The 16,452-nt window shown below is 41.8% G+C and overlaps 1 protein-coding gene across 3 annotated transcripts in view; it reads left to right on the top strand.

Annotated features, from left to right (window-relative positions):
- The window catches only part of KIF5C (kinesin family member 5C), a 58,997-nt gene that overhangs the window by 10,394 nt on the left and 32,151 nt on the right, over positions 1-16,452 (top strand). For 2 of the 3 annotated variants that reach the window (XM_062498388.1, XM_062498387.1), the window contains exons 2-4: positions 11,326-11,416; positions 12,077-12,150; positions 15,242-15,346. The exons of the other annotated variant lie outside the window; for it this stretch is intronic. In XM_062498388.1, the coding sequence (XP_062354372.1) occupies positions 11,326-11,416; positions 12,077-12,150; positions 15,242-15,346 (270 nt within the window). The remainder of the gene's footprint in view (positions 1-11,325; positions 11,417-12,076; positions 12,151-15,241; positions 15,347-16,452) is intronic. 3 annotated transcript variants of the gene reach the window in all.

Raw genomic sequence — 16,452 nt, forward strand, 5'->3', positions numbered from 1 at the left:
GGTATTTCTTTTGGTTTGAGCAGGTATTTTGGTTGGAGCAGGTATTTCTTTTGGTTTGAGCAGGTATTTTGGTTGGAGCAGGTATTTCTTTTGGTTTGAGCAGGTATTTTGGTTTGAGCAGGTATTTATTTTGGTTTGAGCTGGTATTTTGGTTGGAGCAGGTATTTCTTTTGGTTGGAGCAGGTATTTCTTTTGGTTGGAGCAGGTATTTTGGTTGGAGCAGGTATTTCTTTTGGTTTGAGCAGGTATCTATTTTGGTTTGTGCAGGTATTTTGGTTTTGAGCAGGTATTTTGGTTTGAGCAGGTGTTTTGGTTTTGAGCAGGTATTTATTTTGGTTTGACCAGGTGTTTTGGTTTTGAGCAGGTATTTTGGTTTGAGCAGGTGTTTTGGTTTTGAGCAGGTATTTATTTTGGTTTTGAGCAGGTATTTTGGTTTGAGCAGGTATTCCAGGTGTGACACAGGTTTTGAGCAGGTATTTCTTTTGGTTTGAGCAGGATTTTAGTTTGAGCAGGTATTTCTTTTGGTTTGAGCAGGTATTTTGGTTTTGAGCAGGTATTTTGGTTTTGAGCAGGTATTTATTTTGGTTTGAGCAGGTATTGCAGGTGTGGAACAGGTTTTGAGCAGGTATTTATTTTGGGTTTTAGCAGGTATTTCTTTAGGTTTTGAGCAGGTATTTTGGTTGGAGCAGGTATTTTGGGTGTGGCACAGGATTTTAGCAGGTATTTGGGTGTGGCATGGGTTTTGACCAGGTATTTTGGGTGTGAGATGAAGTTTGAGCAGGTGTTTGGGGTGTGGCACAGGGTTTGAGCAGGTATTTTGGTTTGAGCAGGTGTTTTGGTTTTGAGCAGGTATTTTGGTTTGAGCAGGTATTTTAGTTTTTAGCAGGTATTTATTTTGGTTTTGAGCAGGTATTTCTTTTGGTTTTGAGCGGGTATTTTGGTTTGAGCAGGTATTTTGGGTGTGCCACAGGATTTTAGCAGGTATTTGGGTGTGGAACGGGTTTTGATCAGGTATTTTTGGTGTGGTTTGAGCAGGTATTCCGGGTGTGGCCCAGGTTTGCAGAAGGTATTTATTTTGGTTTGAGCAGGTATTTTTTGGTTTGATTTTGAGCAGGTATTTTTTGGTTTGAGCAGGTATTTTTTGGTTTGATTTTGAGCAGGTATTTTTTGGTTTGAGCAGGTATTTTTTGGTTTGAGCAGGTATTTTTTGGTTTGATTTTGAGCACGTATTTTGGTTTGAGCAGGTATTTTTTGGTTTGATTTTGAGCAGGTATTTTTTGGTTTGAGCAGGTATTTTGGTTTGAGCAGGTATTTTGGTTTGATTTTGAGCACATTTTTTGGTTTGAGCAGGTATTTTTTGGTTTGATTTTGAGCAGATATTTTGGTTTGAGCAGGTATTTTGGTTTGATTTTGAGCACGTTTTTTAGTTTGAGCAGGTATTTTTTGGTTTGATTTTGAGCAGGTATTTTTGTTTGATTTTGAGCAGGTATTTTTGTTTGATTTTGAGCAGGTATTTTTTGGTTTAAGCAGGTATTTTTTGGTTTGATTTTGAGCACGTATTTTGGTTTGAGCAGGTATTTTGGTTTGAGCAGGTATTTTGGTTTGATTTTGAGCGGATATTTTGGTTTGAGCAGGTATTTTGGTTTGATTTTGAGCAGATATTTTGGTTTGAGCAGGTATTTCTTCTGTTTTGAGCAGGCACTGCAGGTGTGGCAGGCCCTGGCAGTGCCCAGGTGCCCCAGATGCAGAGCAGGGAGAGGTGCAGGGGCGCAGCCCTGGCCCTCCCGGGGGATCCCTGCTCTCCATCCCTGCTGGGTGAGCTTTGCTGCTGAGTTTTTCCAGGTGATGCTGGGGCAGCTGCACATCAAAGCTGTCTGCAGATTGTTGGAACCCACAAACCTGGGAATTCTGAGCTTTCTGACACTCATCCCCCAGGAGAACACTGCTTCTGACCCGAGGCCTTGGAGAAGCTTCCAGAATTGAGTGATGGAGTTAAAATCACGGGTGTGGAGTTAAACAGAAATGTGTGATTTCACATGGTGAAGGGTTTGGAATTTGGGTTTTTTATAAAATAGTAACAGGTATGGGACAAGATGGACGTTTCTTGGTGTTGTCTCTTTCTTCCTTCTTCTTCATGATTTCAGGTAGCAGTTTTTGGTTGGATAGAAAATCCCACAGTGCAGGACACAGAGGTTTGGTTGTTGGCTCAAAAGTATAAATAATATTATTTTATTGTTAATTCTTTATTGGACTGAAGACCAATAACTTGTAGCTAGCTGGATCTGTCTCCATTTTGCTCACTTTTAGCTGGTAGCTGGAAGTATGGCAGAACTCTGTACTTTAGATAAGATTTAATAAACAACCCAGCCTGAACAGGAGGAAATTCATCTCCTTCATGTTTTTAATCCTGACTCTGAGTGAAGACAGAAAATGATATTATTTTTATTTATTTTAAATAATTATTTGATGTTTATTTATTTATTTATTTTTATTATTATTTATCTTTCGTTTTATATTCTATTTTATTTCCTTTTTTTTTTTTTTTTTTGGTGAGAAGGAAACCACAAATAACAACAACAAGAAGAAAAAACCACTCAGCAGCTTAGGATCAGTTTCGAAGCACTGGATTTTTACAAAACAGAAATCATGGAATCGTGGAATTTAGTTTGGAAAAGACCTTTAAGAAGATTGAATCCAGCCTTTCCCCAAGGCCACCACCATGTCCCCAAGTGCCACATCCACATGGATTTTAAATTCCTCCAGGGATGAGGACCCCACCACTTCCCTGCTGACTCGGTCACCCTTTCTGGGAAGAAACTTGTCCTGATATCCACTGTTCTCCTTTCCTTCTCAGTGACTCTGAAATCACCTCGTGTCAGAGGGGTCCCAGGCCTGATGGGTTATGGCCCTTTCCTTTCCTTTCCTTTCCTTTCCTTTCCTTTCCTTTCCTTTCCTTTCCTTTCCTTTCCTTTCCTTTCCTTTCCTTTCCTTTCCTTTCCTTTCCTTTCCTTTCCTTTCCTTTCCTTTCCTTTCCTTTCCTTTCCTTTCCTTTCCTTTCCTTTCCTTTCCTTTCCTTTCCTTCAAAGAATATTTTTCTGCTTTTTCTGTCAAAACACTTAATTTGTGCTGTTTTATAATCAAAAGAAATTACCAAATTCTCCCCTCCCTTTGCTGTAAGGGACCAGGTCAGCTGAAATGCTGGAGCCTGGTGAAAACTGGAGAAAATTTGGATAACTTTAATTTTAATTTCTGGCAGTGGCTTGGTTGCACCAGTGCAAATCAATAATAATGAGAGAGCTGCTACTCTGAGTATTGCTGTGTCAGATCTATGCAAAAATGTTGCTCAAGAGGATTTTTTAATATCTGCCTTTGTTTTGGGAGATCTTTACTCTTCTGGAAAAGTCTTTTTGTTTTTTCCAGGTCATGCATCAAGGTGGAAGAATAGCTTTGAAATAATTCCCAAGGTTTGATGTCCTGAGTTTGCAGGTTCACACCCAAATAAAATGATGCTTTCTGAGGGGGAGATTTGTTGCAAGGAGTTAAAAGTTCTTTCTGCTGGCACTGAGAGCTGAAAGTGGATCACTGGCCACGAGCCAAACTCCATCAGCTCCCCAGAAATATTCCTGAGGTAAATCCAAAATTAAGCCCCCTCTGCAAAAGTCGTGCTGGGTTTGACTCTGCAGTGCCTGCTTGTGCAGGGCTGCTTGCTTTTTTTTGATTTTCCAAACGAGTTTTAGGAATATTTCCAAGGCTTAAGGGTTTTTTTTTTGTTTGTTTGTTTTCTGTTATTTTTTGTTTGGGTTTTTTTATTTTGTCTTTTTTTCCTTCTTTTATTTTTTTTTTGACACTTTGGTTTGACTCTGTAGCATATTCAAGATATTCTGAATCAATTTCCTTGTTCTTTCTTTCACCCAGGGATTCTGAATTTTCACCCATGGGGTGATTTGCTAATTTTCCAATGTTTTTACAGGGCAGGCTGGCATAGAGAAGGGATTGGGATGGCAGCAGCATTTCCTGAGTCACTACAGCTGAATTCTGTTGTTTTTCTGACATGCTTTAATTTTTCTCCATTGGTTTTCAACCATGTTTTCAATTCTCAGGAGAGATAAATGGCTTCAGGAGAATGGAACAGATCCTGCTTATTTCTTGGGCTTTACCAGCAAAAAAACATCAACAGTCTTGGAGCTGCAGCATCCCTGTGGTTGTGGGGAAAAGAATTGCTTCCATCTGAAAAGTTCTCTGTAATTCCAGTGGGAATTTGCAGGGCCAGCCATTTATCCCACTTGGGAATGGAAGGAGCCTTCAGCAAACGTGGCCTCTCCATTTTCCAGGGCAGAGAAGGCTTTAATTGCTCCTCTGCAGGCTGGAGGGAAGGAATGGGTTTTATTCCACTTCTTGGGAGCAGCTCTGTGCCTCGACTCCCCAATGCCCTTGTGAGAGTGTTTGGAAAAGATCCTCCAGGCCTGCAAATTCCCATCTTTTATTTATAAACCTTCAAGAGAGCACTTAGGGTGCTGGGAGCTATCTGGGGACTAAAGGTGCTCCACATCACGTCACCCTCTGCCCGTGCTGGCAGCGGTGCCTTAAATTTGGGGTGTGAGTGCAAGGAATGCTCTCAGAAATCCATGAAAGTCCCTGAGCACAGAACCCAAGGTGACAATGACAGGGATCCAAGGGATCCAGGCTGAGCTGGGTGATTTGGGGGATGCTTTCATTTTTATTTATTATTAAAGGGGATGCAGGTAAGGGGGAGGAGAACCCTTCTGCTACATTCCCAAACTTCCCAAACCACAGTGTGGGCACAGGGACTGTGTGACCTGGGACAGAGGGACTGTGTGACCTGGGACACGGGGACTGTGTGACCTGGGACAGAGGGATTGTGTGACCTGGGACAGAGGGACCGTGTGACCTGGGACAGAGGGACTGTGTGACCTGGGACAGAGGGATTGTGTGACCTGGGACACGGGGACTGTGTGACCTGGGACACGGGGATTTTGTGACCTGGGACACGGGGGACCGTGTGACCTGGGACAGAGGGACCGTGTGACCTGGGACAGAGGGATTGTGTGACCTGGGACAGAGGGACTGTGTGACCTGGGACACAGGGACTGTGTGACCTGGGACAGAGGGACCGTGTGACCTGGGACACGGGGATTTTGTGACCTGGGACACGGGGACTGTGTGACCTGGGACAGAGGGACCGTGTGACCTGGGACAGAGGGATTGTGTGACCTGGGACAGAGGGATTGTGTGACCTGGGACAGAGGGACCGTGTGACCTGGGACACGGGGATTTTGTGACCTGGGACAGAGGGATTTTGTGACCTGGGACACAGGGACCTTGTGATCTCCAGCCCCACTCTGGTGGCTGGTGCTCAGATCCCCATGAAAATGCACACAGAGTTCGCTCCGTCACCTGGACAAAGAGCCAGGGAGGGATTTTGGGAGAGGACAGGACTGTGCTGGAGTGTGGGGCACGGCCAGGGCAGCACAGCGAGCAGCAGTGCTTAGGGCTGGGGCTTTTGTCCCTTCATCCCCTGCTGGATCCTCCTCAAATCTCCCTTTTCCTGCCTTTGTCCTCCCCCGTCATCCTGGCAGGCTCAGAGCATCCCAGACTGGTTTGGGGTCGGAGGGACCTTAAATCCCAGCCAGTGCCACCCCTGCCCTGGGCAGGGACAGCTCCCAGTGTCCCGGGAAACTTTTCGGGATCCCCCTCCTGCCTCTGTGCTTCTGTGGGTGAATCTCTAATTTTGGGGCATGGTTTCAGGCTGAAATCCCCCATCACACTCAAATTCTCCTCCCAACCCCCCCAAAATCAAAGAAATCCGGAGTTTTGTTGGCTGTCTGGTCCCTTTCTACTCGAGCAGTTGGGAATTCTGTTCTGATCCCTCTCACCTTCCCCATGGTTATTATAAATTTTTTTTTTTTGGGGGGGTGTGGGGTGGGGAGGGACGGATTTGGGGTTTTCAAATTCCTGGAGGTGACCTCCCTTCACATCCTGCACATCCAGGGCTGGGGTCCAGCCTGAGGATCACAGGGATTCATCCCGAAATTCCCTTAGGGCTCAGCAGGCAGCTCTGAGCACTGAGCCCTCCTCATTTCTTCTCCCTGGGGAATTTTGGGAGGGTTGATGCTGTTTTATTTATTTATCAACGCAGGAAATGTATCTGGTTATCTTTAATTTCTTCAACCGAGGCTGCATTACCCTGTGGTGACAGCGCTGCTCTGAGATGCTGCTTTGCTAAATTTGGGATTTATGGTGAAAATTCCCTTTTTTTCTTTTCTTTTTTTTTTTTTGTGCTTGTGAAATCCTCTTCATTTTCAGATTTTTTTTTTTTCCAATGCCTTTAAACTCAATAGGAAACCAAAGAAACGAAATAATAATTGTCAATAGGTCTGAATAGAATTGCTGGTGGCATCCAGGGGCTGGAGCAGAATCTCTCAGGCTGTCACTAGAACTTGAGCAGGAATTGTGTGAGTGGAGCAGAGCATTTATCCCAGCCATTATGCAGCAGTGGCACAAGTTAATGGAGCAGATTGTCAGGGGGGCTGTTGGAAGGAAGGGAAATGTGATTTATGGATGGCAGATAATACCCTGCACGTCAGGAGAAAGTTTGGAATATAATGGATGGAGGTGCACAGATAGAATCGTTGGCATCGCTCAGGAAATAACATTTCATTTCTGGCTGCTCACTGCTTGAATTACTTCCTGATTTTTTATATATATATATATTTTTTAAAATTTTTTATTTATGCAGGATGAGTTACATTTGAAAAGAAAAGAAGGAAGCAGTTATGTCACTTCTGAAGGTGACAATAGGGGGGAAATGGCTGCTCGGGAACAGCTGAAAATCAGGATTTTCAGGGCTCCTGCTGCCTTCTGTTTTGGGACAAACCCTTTGGATCTGCCTTGGCAGGGTGGACGTGGCTTTTGTTGCCTTGGAGCAATTAAGATTTAAATCAATTTAAAATTTTTAAATTCATTTAAATTCGGATTAATTTAATTAGAGATTTAATACGATCTCTGCTATTGGGATAGATATTCCAATAATAACACACACACACACACAAAAAAAAAAATCCCCAAAAAAGCTGTGTGGGTGTGGCAGTGAGGATGGCTCAGGAATGGAGTGGGGGGAAGATCCCAACATTTCTCAAACATCAGAGATCCAAGCAGGAACTGCTGGACAAAGAATGAGGATTAATGTGGATTTGGAGCACAAAAACCCTCCCCAAAACCCCTCAGCTACTCTCATTTTGTACAGTCAGTGAAGATGCTCAGGGATGCCCCACTGAGTAAAATAATAATAATAATAATAATAATAATAATAATAATAATAATAATAATAATACAAAATTAAAATAAAATATAAATTAACAATGTACATAATTATAAAGATAATAGCTAATAATTGACAAGAATAAAATTATATGAATAATAATATATAATAATAAAATGTAATAGTATAAATAATATTATATAATACTAATAAACAATATATAAATAATAATGTGAATAATGATACACAATATATAATATATAATATATAATATGTAATATGTAATATATAATATATAATATATAATATATAATATATAATATATAATATATAATATATAATATATAATATATAATATATATTGCATTCTATTATCTACATATACATCTAACAAAATAATATTTATATAAAATAATTCCTTTATTCCCTTCAGATATTTCCAACCTTTCAGCTTCCCAAAAAAAACCCCAAAACCTAAATTCCTGAGGAGGAAACCTGACCTGTGAAGCACATTTTTTAAAATCTGGTGTTTTACATTTGCAACTTTAAAAATATACTAGTGCATATAAAGCAAAATAAAAGCTTTAGAAGAAAAAATTTCCTTATTTTCCAACTTCTTCTTCATGGCTCCAAGTAGCACTTTTGTAATTAAATAATAATAAAAAAAGAAATCTGCATTGAGGACCACAAGTAATTAGTTACTGAGTTAAAAGTAAAAATAATTTAAATAAGTTTTGTGGGTTAGACATTTTAACCCTTTAAAATCCTTGTAAAAAGAAAAAAACCCACGTCTCCATTTTTAGCTTGTTAGCTAAAAAATACTGCAAAACTCACTGTAAAAGAAATAAGAATTAACAAACCTCTAAGTCCAAACAAAAAACACTGTCTCACAAGCATTTAATCCCAACTCTAGGAATTAAAAACATCCAAAAAAATCAATTTGGGATGCTCTGTGGAAGGGCTGGATTGATGGGAGCAGAAGCAGGGTTTTGGTGTTTTGGAGACACTGCCAGCTCTGAGCCCCAGAAGGCTTTATTTTGGTTAAATATAAATATATATAAATAAATACATGTATAAATATATATTTTATATATAGTATATATTATTTACCAGATGAATTTATTTATTAATTTATTATCTGTATTTATCAATGGAGGCTGTGTGTCCCTTGGGATTTTTTTTTTTTTTTTTTTTTTTTTGGAGTTTGGGATGAGCGGAACGGGGGGTAAAATGTCGGGATTTTTGATTTGGGGAATAGTTCTGGGAAGTTTGGGCAGCCCTGCTCGGTGCTGGGAGCGCCGAGCTCTGGCTGCCCGGGAGCATTCCCAGGGTGGGAAAGTGGGGACAGACAGAATGTGGGGGAGGCGCTGGGTGGTGCCCCCCAGTTCCCTGGGAATGGGGAGGTCTGGAATCAGGAGGAATCGGCAGGAGTCCCCTCTCCAGGGCTTGTGTCTCACAAAGGGGAAGATGGGACAGGAAAACCTTATCAGTGTCATTGCCTGGCAAAAGATTTGGAGAATACGGGAACTTTAACAAGGTGAAAACGAGAGCAGTCTTTGAGATCCCAAACCTCAGTTACTGAACAGCTAAAAAACAGCAGTGTGGGCAGCTGAAAGTCATTCCCTTTTGATTAAACCTTTGGTTTTTTGCTGTCAGACAGCTCCAGGGTCAGAGCAGACCCTGCCAGCCTGGCAGAAGGGTCCACAGAGGAGTTTTGAGGGTTTGAAACGTAACACAGCGTGGCAGTGCAATGATTCTTACAGGCTGTGTGTGAATGCTGTAGGATTTGGGTCTGGTATTAGATTGGTCAGTGAAAATGGGAATATTCAGCACAGATTTATTGTACTGGAATGGGAACCTCGCTCTCTTACTATTGCTCTTACTTTTACTATTGCTCTTTTACTATTGCTCTTTTACTATTGCTCTTTTACTATTGCACTTACTTTTACTATTGCTCTTTTACTATTGCTCTTTTACTATTGCTCTTTTACTATTGCTCTTACTTTTACTATTGCTCTTTTACTATTGCTCTCACTTTTACTATTGCTCTTTTACTATTGCTCTTTTACTATTGCTCTTGCTTTCCCTCTTGCTCTTCCTCCTCTTCTCCCCCTTCCTCTCCTGCTCTCTGGTGCCTGCTCCGAGCTGGTCTGTGTTTGAGGTGTCACCCCAGTCTGGTTTTGGGGTGCTGCTGGTCTGTGTTTGAGCTTCACCCCAATCTGTTTTTTTGGGGTTCTGCTGGTCTGTGTTTGAAGTTCACCCCAATCTGTTTTTTTGGGGTGCTGCTGGTCTGTGTTTGAGGCGTCACCCCAATCTGTTTTTGGGGTGCTGCTGGTCTGTGTTTGGCCTATAAGCAATGACAGTTATTGCAAAGAGGGATCAAGGTTTTCTGGGAGTGAATCCGTGTGGGAATGTCACTCCTTGGGAACTGGGGAGATCACGGCTTGGGGTGGAGGGGAATTTTGGATTTCTCTTTCCAAATGAGCTGTGGGTGGATAAAACCAGCCCTGAGTGATAAAAGAAACAATGGGACAGATTCCACTGATTGATGAAATAAAAAAAAAAAAAAAAAAAAAAAAAGATATTTGCCTTTACAAAGTGCAGGTTTGCTGATAAATGAAATTGGATATTGAAAGGTGAAAGAAGCAATGGGGAAAATAAATGAATTCCATAAAATTCAAAATGAAAAGGGAGGGCTGTACATCAGAGGGGAATCTCAGGTATCGGGGCTCTGGGAAGCCTGTGCCTCTCAAGCACCTCAGCCCATGGGGAAAGAGAGAGGGAAATTGGGATAAAAAGGGAGGAGAGTCCTCCAAAAACCTGAGAGATCCCAGGGGAGCGCCCCACAGCCTGTCCCTTTATCCCAGTAAAGTTACAGGAGTGCTCTGTCTCCTTTCTGGACACAAACCTCTGGTGTTGGTGGGTTCCTTTTCCTGACAGGGTGACACCAGTCCCATCCAAAATGTCACTGGGGAGCTCTGTCCATGCAGCCCCAGGTGATCCACTGGTGCTGAGGGTGGAAATGTCCGAGGTTTCGGAATAAAGGACAAGTTCAGTGATGGAGCTGGGATGGGCTGCCTGCTTTGGGGCCGGGTTGGGATTCTGGTGACACTTTTGGGTGTTCTGCATAGAAATGGAACCAGTACAGTGCTGGGATTGTACTGGGACGGTTCTGGGTCACCTTGGGCTCAGCAGAACCCGGGACCTGAGAATTTGAGTTTCTCTCAGCTCTGGGCTTTGCTCACAGAACAGCTTTGGCTGGCTTGTAGGAGTGAACAGCAAAGCTTTTGTAAATATTTCCAGGGTTATCCCCCAATATTTCCAGGGTTATCCCCCAGTACTTCCAGGGTTATCCCCCACTATTTCCAGGGTTATCCCCCAGTACTTCCAGGGTTATGCCCCAATATTTCCAGGGTTATCCCCCAGTATTTCCAGGGTTATCCCCCACTATTTCCAGGGTTATTCCCCCAATATTAACAGGATTATTCCCCCATTATTTGCAGGGTTATTCCCCAATATTTACAGGGTTATTGTCCCAATATTTACAGGATTATTCCCCAATATTTACACGATTATTCCCCCAATATTTACACGATTATTCCCCCAATATTTACATGGATGTTCCCCCATTATTTACAGGATTTCCCCCCCAGTATTTTCATGGATATTGCCCCCTAATTCCCAGGAGGAGAGGGAAATATCCACCTCCCACTGCTGTTCCAGCTGATTTTCTCCCACACCCCCTGGCTGTCACCCCAATGTGAGCACACAAAGAACATTGACCACCTTTTATTTTCCAGCCAGAAGGGGAAAAAAATAAAATAAAAATAGATTTGGAGCATCCAAAATGTCACAACCGTTCAATCCACAGAATATTCTCCTGCCCGATGCACCGAATGGCTTCCTCAGCGGGAAATGCTGCGTTTCAGGCTGATGTGAAATGTAATTTTTTAATATAAATTGGCAGTGATGAAGTGCATGAAATGTGATTTTTTTTTTGTTTTGTTTTTGTTTTTTTTTTCACGGAGTTTCTCCTCTGTTTGCAGCAAGGGAAGCCCTACGTCTTTGACAGGGTGTTACCTCCTAACACAACCCAGGAACAAGTTTATAACGCCTGTGCCAAGCAGATTGTCAAAGGTAGGTGTTGTCTTTGTTCATCATCCCTCCTGAAGGGAAATTATCTATTTCTGTGCCCCCGAGGTGTTTAAACACTGGATAATGAATGTTTGGATGTGTGAAGGAGAGTTTAGCATAAGTAATTCCAAGCATTTCCCCTTTTTTAAAAGGGTTTGTCTGTGTGGAAAAAAAACAACAAAAAACAAAACAACAAAAGAGCTAAAGGAATTGCAGCGGTTGTTCTGTATTGTTATTCCACCCAAACTCTTTTTTTTTGGGGGGGGATATAAGGGGTAAAAATTGTGTTCTCCGTGCAGAGTTCAGTCCAGGATGGGCGTGGAATATCTGTAAAATTTTGTGGGAGGATGGAGGTGTGGAAGGGCTCGGTTTGCGTGCAGAGAGTTTGCATTTGAAACTGGAATGAGAGCACAGTTCTCACGGAAAACACCCTGCTTCGTGGGACAAAACCTTCATAAAAATGGGAGTTTCGGGGTTTTCAGTTGGCAACCATTATCTCATATTTCCCCCATTTTTATTGCACGAATTATTCCCTATTTCAGCTCCAAGGTTTTAATTATTTTTTTAAAAATGGCGATAATTCAGCTTGAGGGTGCGATGAAAGAATTTTAAATTATTTTTGGTTTTGTTTTCTTTTTTTTTTTTTTTTTTTTTTTTTGGCAGATGTTCTGGAAGGTTACAATGGCACAATCTTTGCTTATGGACAGACCTCGTCAGGAAAAACCCACACCATGGAGGTACCGGGGGCAGAATTCCACCAAAAACTGGAAAATGGGAAATTTGGGTGGGAAAGAGTGAAATTCCATCTGCAAAATTCATTACCTGGGCAAGGAACATCCCTGTAGCTCTGAGCTGGGAGAAACTGGAAAAAATGGATTTGGGAATGTTCGGCCTTTAGCAGCTCATTCCACGGGGATTTTTATTGTCCTCAAAGTTTTTTCAACAGATGTTTCAATAAATCCCAAATGTATCTGAATAAATCCCAAATTTACCTGAATAAATCCAAAATTTATCTAAATGAATCCAAAATTTATCTGAATAAATCAAAAATGTATCTGAATAAATCATAAATTTATCTAAATAAATCCCAAATTTATCTGAATAAATCCCAAATTTACCTGAATAAATCCCAAATGTATCTAAATAAATCCCAAATTTACCTGAATAAATCCGAAATATATCTAAGCAAATCCCAAATTTATCAGAATAAATCCCAAATTTACCCGAATAAATCCGAAATATATCTAAGCAAATCCCAAATTTATCAGAATAAATCCCAAATTTACCTGAATAAATCTGAAATTTATCTCAATAAATCCAAAATTTATTTTAATAAATCGAAAATTTATTTTAATAAATCCAAAATTTTCCTGAATAAATCCCAAATTTCTCTGAATAAATCCCAAATTTATTTTAGAACAAACACCAAGCAAACCACATCAGGTGTGGCTGGAAGGATTTTCCTGTGATTTGGGTTTTATTTTTTTGGGATAAGCTAGAATGATTTTCCTGTGATTTGGGGTTTTTGAGATCACCTAGAAGGATTTTCCCGTGACTTGGGATTTTTTTTGGGATCAGCTGAAGGGTTTTCCCATGATTTGGGATTTTTTTGGGAACACCTAGAAGGATTTTCCTGTTTTTTGGATTTTTTTGTGATCATCTAGAAAGGTTTTCCCGTGACTTGGGATTTTTTTGGGATCAGCTACAAGGGTTTTCCTGTGATTTGGGATTTTTTTTGGGATCAGCTGAAGGGGTTTCCCATGATTTGGGATTTTTTTTGGGATCAGCTGAAGGGTTTCCCATGATTTGGAATTTTTTTTGGGATCAGCTGAAGGGTTTCCCTGTGATTTGGGATTTTTTTGGGATCAGCTGAAGGATTTTTCCGTGACTTGGGATTTTTCTGGGATCAGCTGATGGGTTCTCCTGTGATTTGGGATTTTTCTGGGGTCAGCTAGAAGATATTCCAATTTCCCTGCTGAAATTCCAGGTTCCCATCCAGGCTGTTCCTCCCCACTCTGGGGCAGCTCAGCCTAACAAAGCCAGGCTTTGTGAAAATGAAAACCCAGCTTTCCTGGGCTCAGCATCACCCCAATAAATTCACTCCACAATTCCCACAGGTGAAGGATAAAGGGAATAAACCACAGGGAAAATCTGCATTCCTGGAGGATGCAATTAGCGATTAATTAATCCTGTCCTTGGCAGGAGGGGGGAAATCACAGATGCCACAATCCTGAATAATCCACCAGCTCCAGCTGTAATTAAATCAAAATTTCTGCAGGGCTCGAGCTGCTGCTTCCACATGGCCCAGGGAAAAAAAAAAAAACAAAAAACTAAATCCAGTTTTTTATTCCGAATTATAAAGGGAATGACCGTGGAAAAACGAGGCTGCTTTAATAAAGGGAAAAGCTGTTTCAAAGTGGAGTCGGGTTTATATTCAACTTTAATCCCTGTTTTAGCCTAACATCCCCCTGTAAAGTGATAAATGTGGTGTGGAAAAGGATTAAAAAAAAAAAAAATAGTCAGAAGTTGAAGAAATGGTAAATCCTCTTGGTGAAGCTGTTCCGGAGGATTTTGTGGGGAATGGGGAATGTGTCAGTGGTGTTAAAATCCACCAGGATATGGGGGTGTAACAAAGCCAGGAAAAGCTTTCCGATTTTTTTTTTGTTGTTGTTGTTTCCTGAATAGCAAGGTGGGGAAAAAAAATAATAACAAAAGCAAAGCAAAAAAAACCCCAACAAAACAAAAACGAAAACAACAACAAAACAAAACAAAAAAAAACCAAACCCACAAAAAAAAAAAACCACCAAAAAAACCAAAAAACCCCAACCAAAAAAACCACCAAAAACTCAAAAAAACAAACAAAACCCCCCACACGTTTTAATAAACCCCACGTTTTTTTTCCCACCATAAGTTAATTTGCTGGGCTTTGACCCCACAGCAGAGCTATAAATTAGAATTATTTTGTCAACGTCCTGAATTAAAGCAGCCCCTCCTCAAATGTTGCATTTCACCTTTGGAAATTATCATTTTGAGATCAGGACTTGTGTGGTTGCCTGCTGTATTTTTCAAAAATAGTAATAATTCCCTCCCACTGCTTGGAGTAAGAGTATTTTTTTGTGCAGCTTTAATTGGACAAAGATTTACTCCAGGCACCGTGTTCTGATGGAATCCTCGACTGCTGAGTCGTTGTTGAATGTTGAAGAGTTTCACGGAACGTTTGGGAGCAGAAACTCAGTGGAAGCTGGAGGCAGGGAATGGTTTTTATCTCAAATTTACGTTTTTCATCCCATTTCGGTGGCGCCGCCTCTCCCGACAAGAGCGAGGCAGGGGAAGGAGCCATGAGGGGGATTTTTGGGATGAGTTAATATTCAGCTCCTAAAAGAGCAAGGGAAGGTCGTTGTACAAATTAATATGGAAAGCAGATTTTTTTTTTTTTTTAGTTCCCTCCAAGCCTGGCGGGCTCCAATGTGGAATATTTTACTGGAATCCTCCAATCCCCATAACCCAGATTTTCCCCCCATCCTAAAAGCAGGATGCTTTGATGCTTCTTGGAGCTGAAGAATTCCCAAAATCCTTGAAGAGGGAGAATCAGGCTGGGGGTTGGATGTTTGGTGTGTTCGTCACTCAGACACATGCCGGGACAGGACACAGGGATGCTCCATGGGTCAGGAATTCCAGCTTGTTCTGCGTCCATTTCTGAGCGCCGCGTTAATCCCCCGCTGGAAATAAATCCGTATTTAATCCATAGGGACCCTCTGGAAGAGGAGATTCGGGATGAATGTCCCTGCTGTCCTCTCCCTGAGGAAGGGCTGGGTTTTGTGTCCGCAGGGGAAGCTGCACGACCCCCAGCTGATGGGAATCATCCCCAGAATTGCACACGACATCTTCGACCACATCTACTCCATGGATGAGAACCTGGAGTTCCACATAAAGGTAAAGGAGCGTGGAGTGCCCTGTTGTGTGATGGAAGGAATCTGCCTTGGAATGTTCCGGGGTTTGTTTATTTCTTTCCCTCCATCCCTTTTTCACAGCACAAATTTCGATATTAATCGCTGACGCTGCTTCCTAGAACTCACCTCATGCCGCTGCTGGAATTTTTTTTCTGGAGTGTGTGTGTCCAGCTCAGGTTTGCTGGAGGAACCCTTGGGGCAGCTAAATATTGATTTGCTGCAGCTCCTCCAGAGATTGGACCCTGCTGGTTCTGACCATAAACACCACAGGGCCGCAGGAAATTTGGGAAAATCCCGACGTTTCAGCTCAAGGATGTGGGATTGAAAGTGGGGAGGATGTTCAGAAGGGATTCTTGAATTCCTGGTGGTCCAATGTTTTTCCATGTCCTTTCCTTGATCCCAGCTGGATGATCTCCCAAATGCTTGTGAGTGAACTTTAATTCCCAGTTTAATTTAATTCATCCTGGGAATGAACTTTTAATTCCCACTGCCCATCATGGGAATAAACTTTAATTCCCAATGTCCATTCTGGGAGTGAAGTTTAATTAATTCCCAGTGCCCATTCTGGGTGTGAACTTTAATTAATTCCCAGTGCCCATATTGGGAATGAACTTTTATTCCCAGTGCCCATCCTGGGAGTGAATTTCAATTAATTCCCAGTGCCCATCCTGGGAATGAACTTTAATTCCCAGTGCCCATTTGGGTCCACCTGGCACAGCCCAGCTCAGGCTGCAGCCTCTTTCCAAGCAGAAATCAGTAAAACCCCCATGGATTGCAGGAAAAGGAGCTTCCTTTGTCATCTCTACCCCAAAATGAATCCAGACCTAAATATTTCAGTAGCTGAGCACGGGTAGAGGTGAAGCCTCTGTCCCTTCTCCTGCTGCTCCCTGGGAGTGGAGCTCTCTGTCCTTTTTGTGCTTAAATTTAGAGATAAGCCACATTTTTAGTCACTTTATTTGCATTAAATGCCTTGAAGTGGTCCTGGGGGAATATTTGTGTGTTTATTTTGATCATCTTGGGCCTCTGAACAATCTTCTGGAAGGGCTTGGTCGTGTTTCGGGAAACTTCTCAGCTTGAGGTACAGACAAA

This window comes from Cinclus cinclus, chromosome 9 (assembly GCF_963662255.1).
Source record: "Cinclus cinclus chromosome 9, bCinCin1.1, whole genome shotgun sequence".
In the NCBI taxonomy this organism is placed as follows: domain Eukaryota; kingdom Metazoa; phylum Chordata; class Aves; order Passeriformes; family Cinclidae; genus Cinclus; species Cinclus cinclus.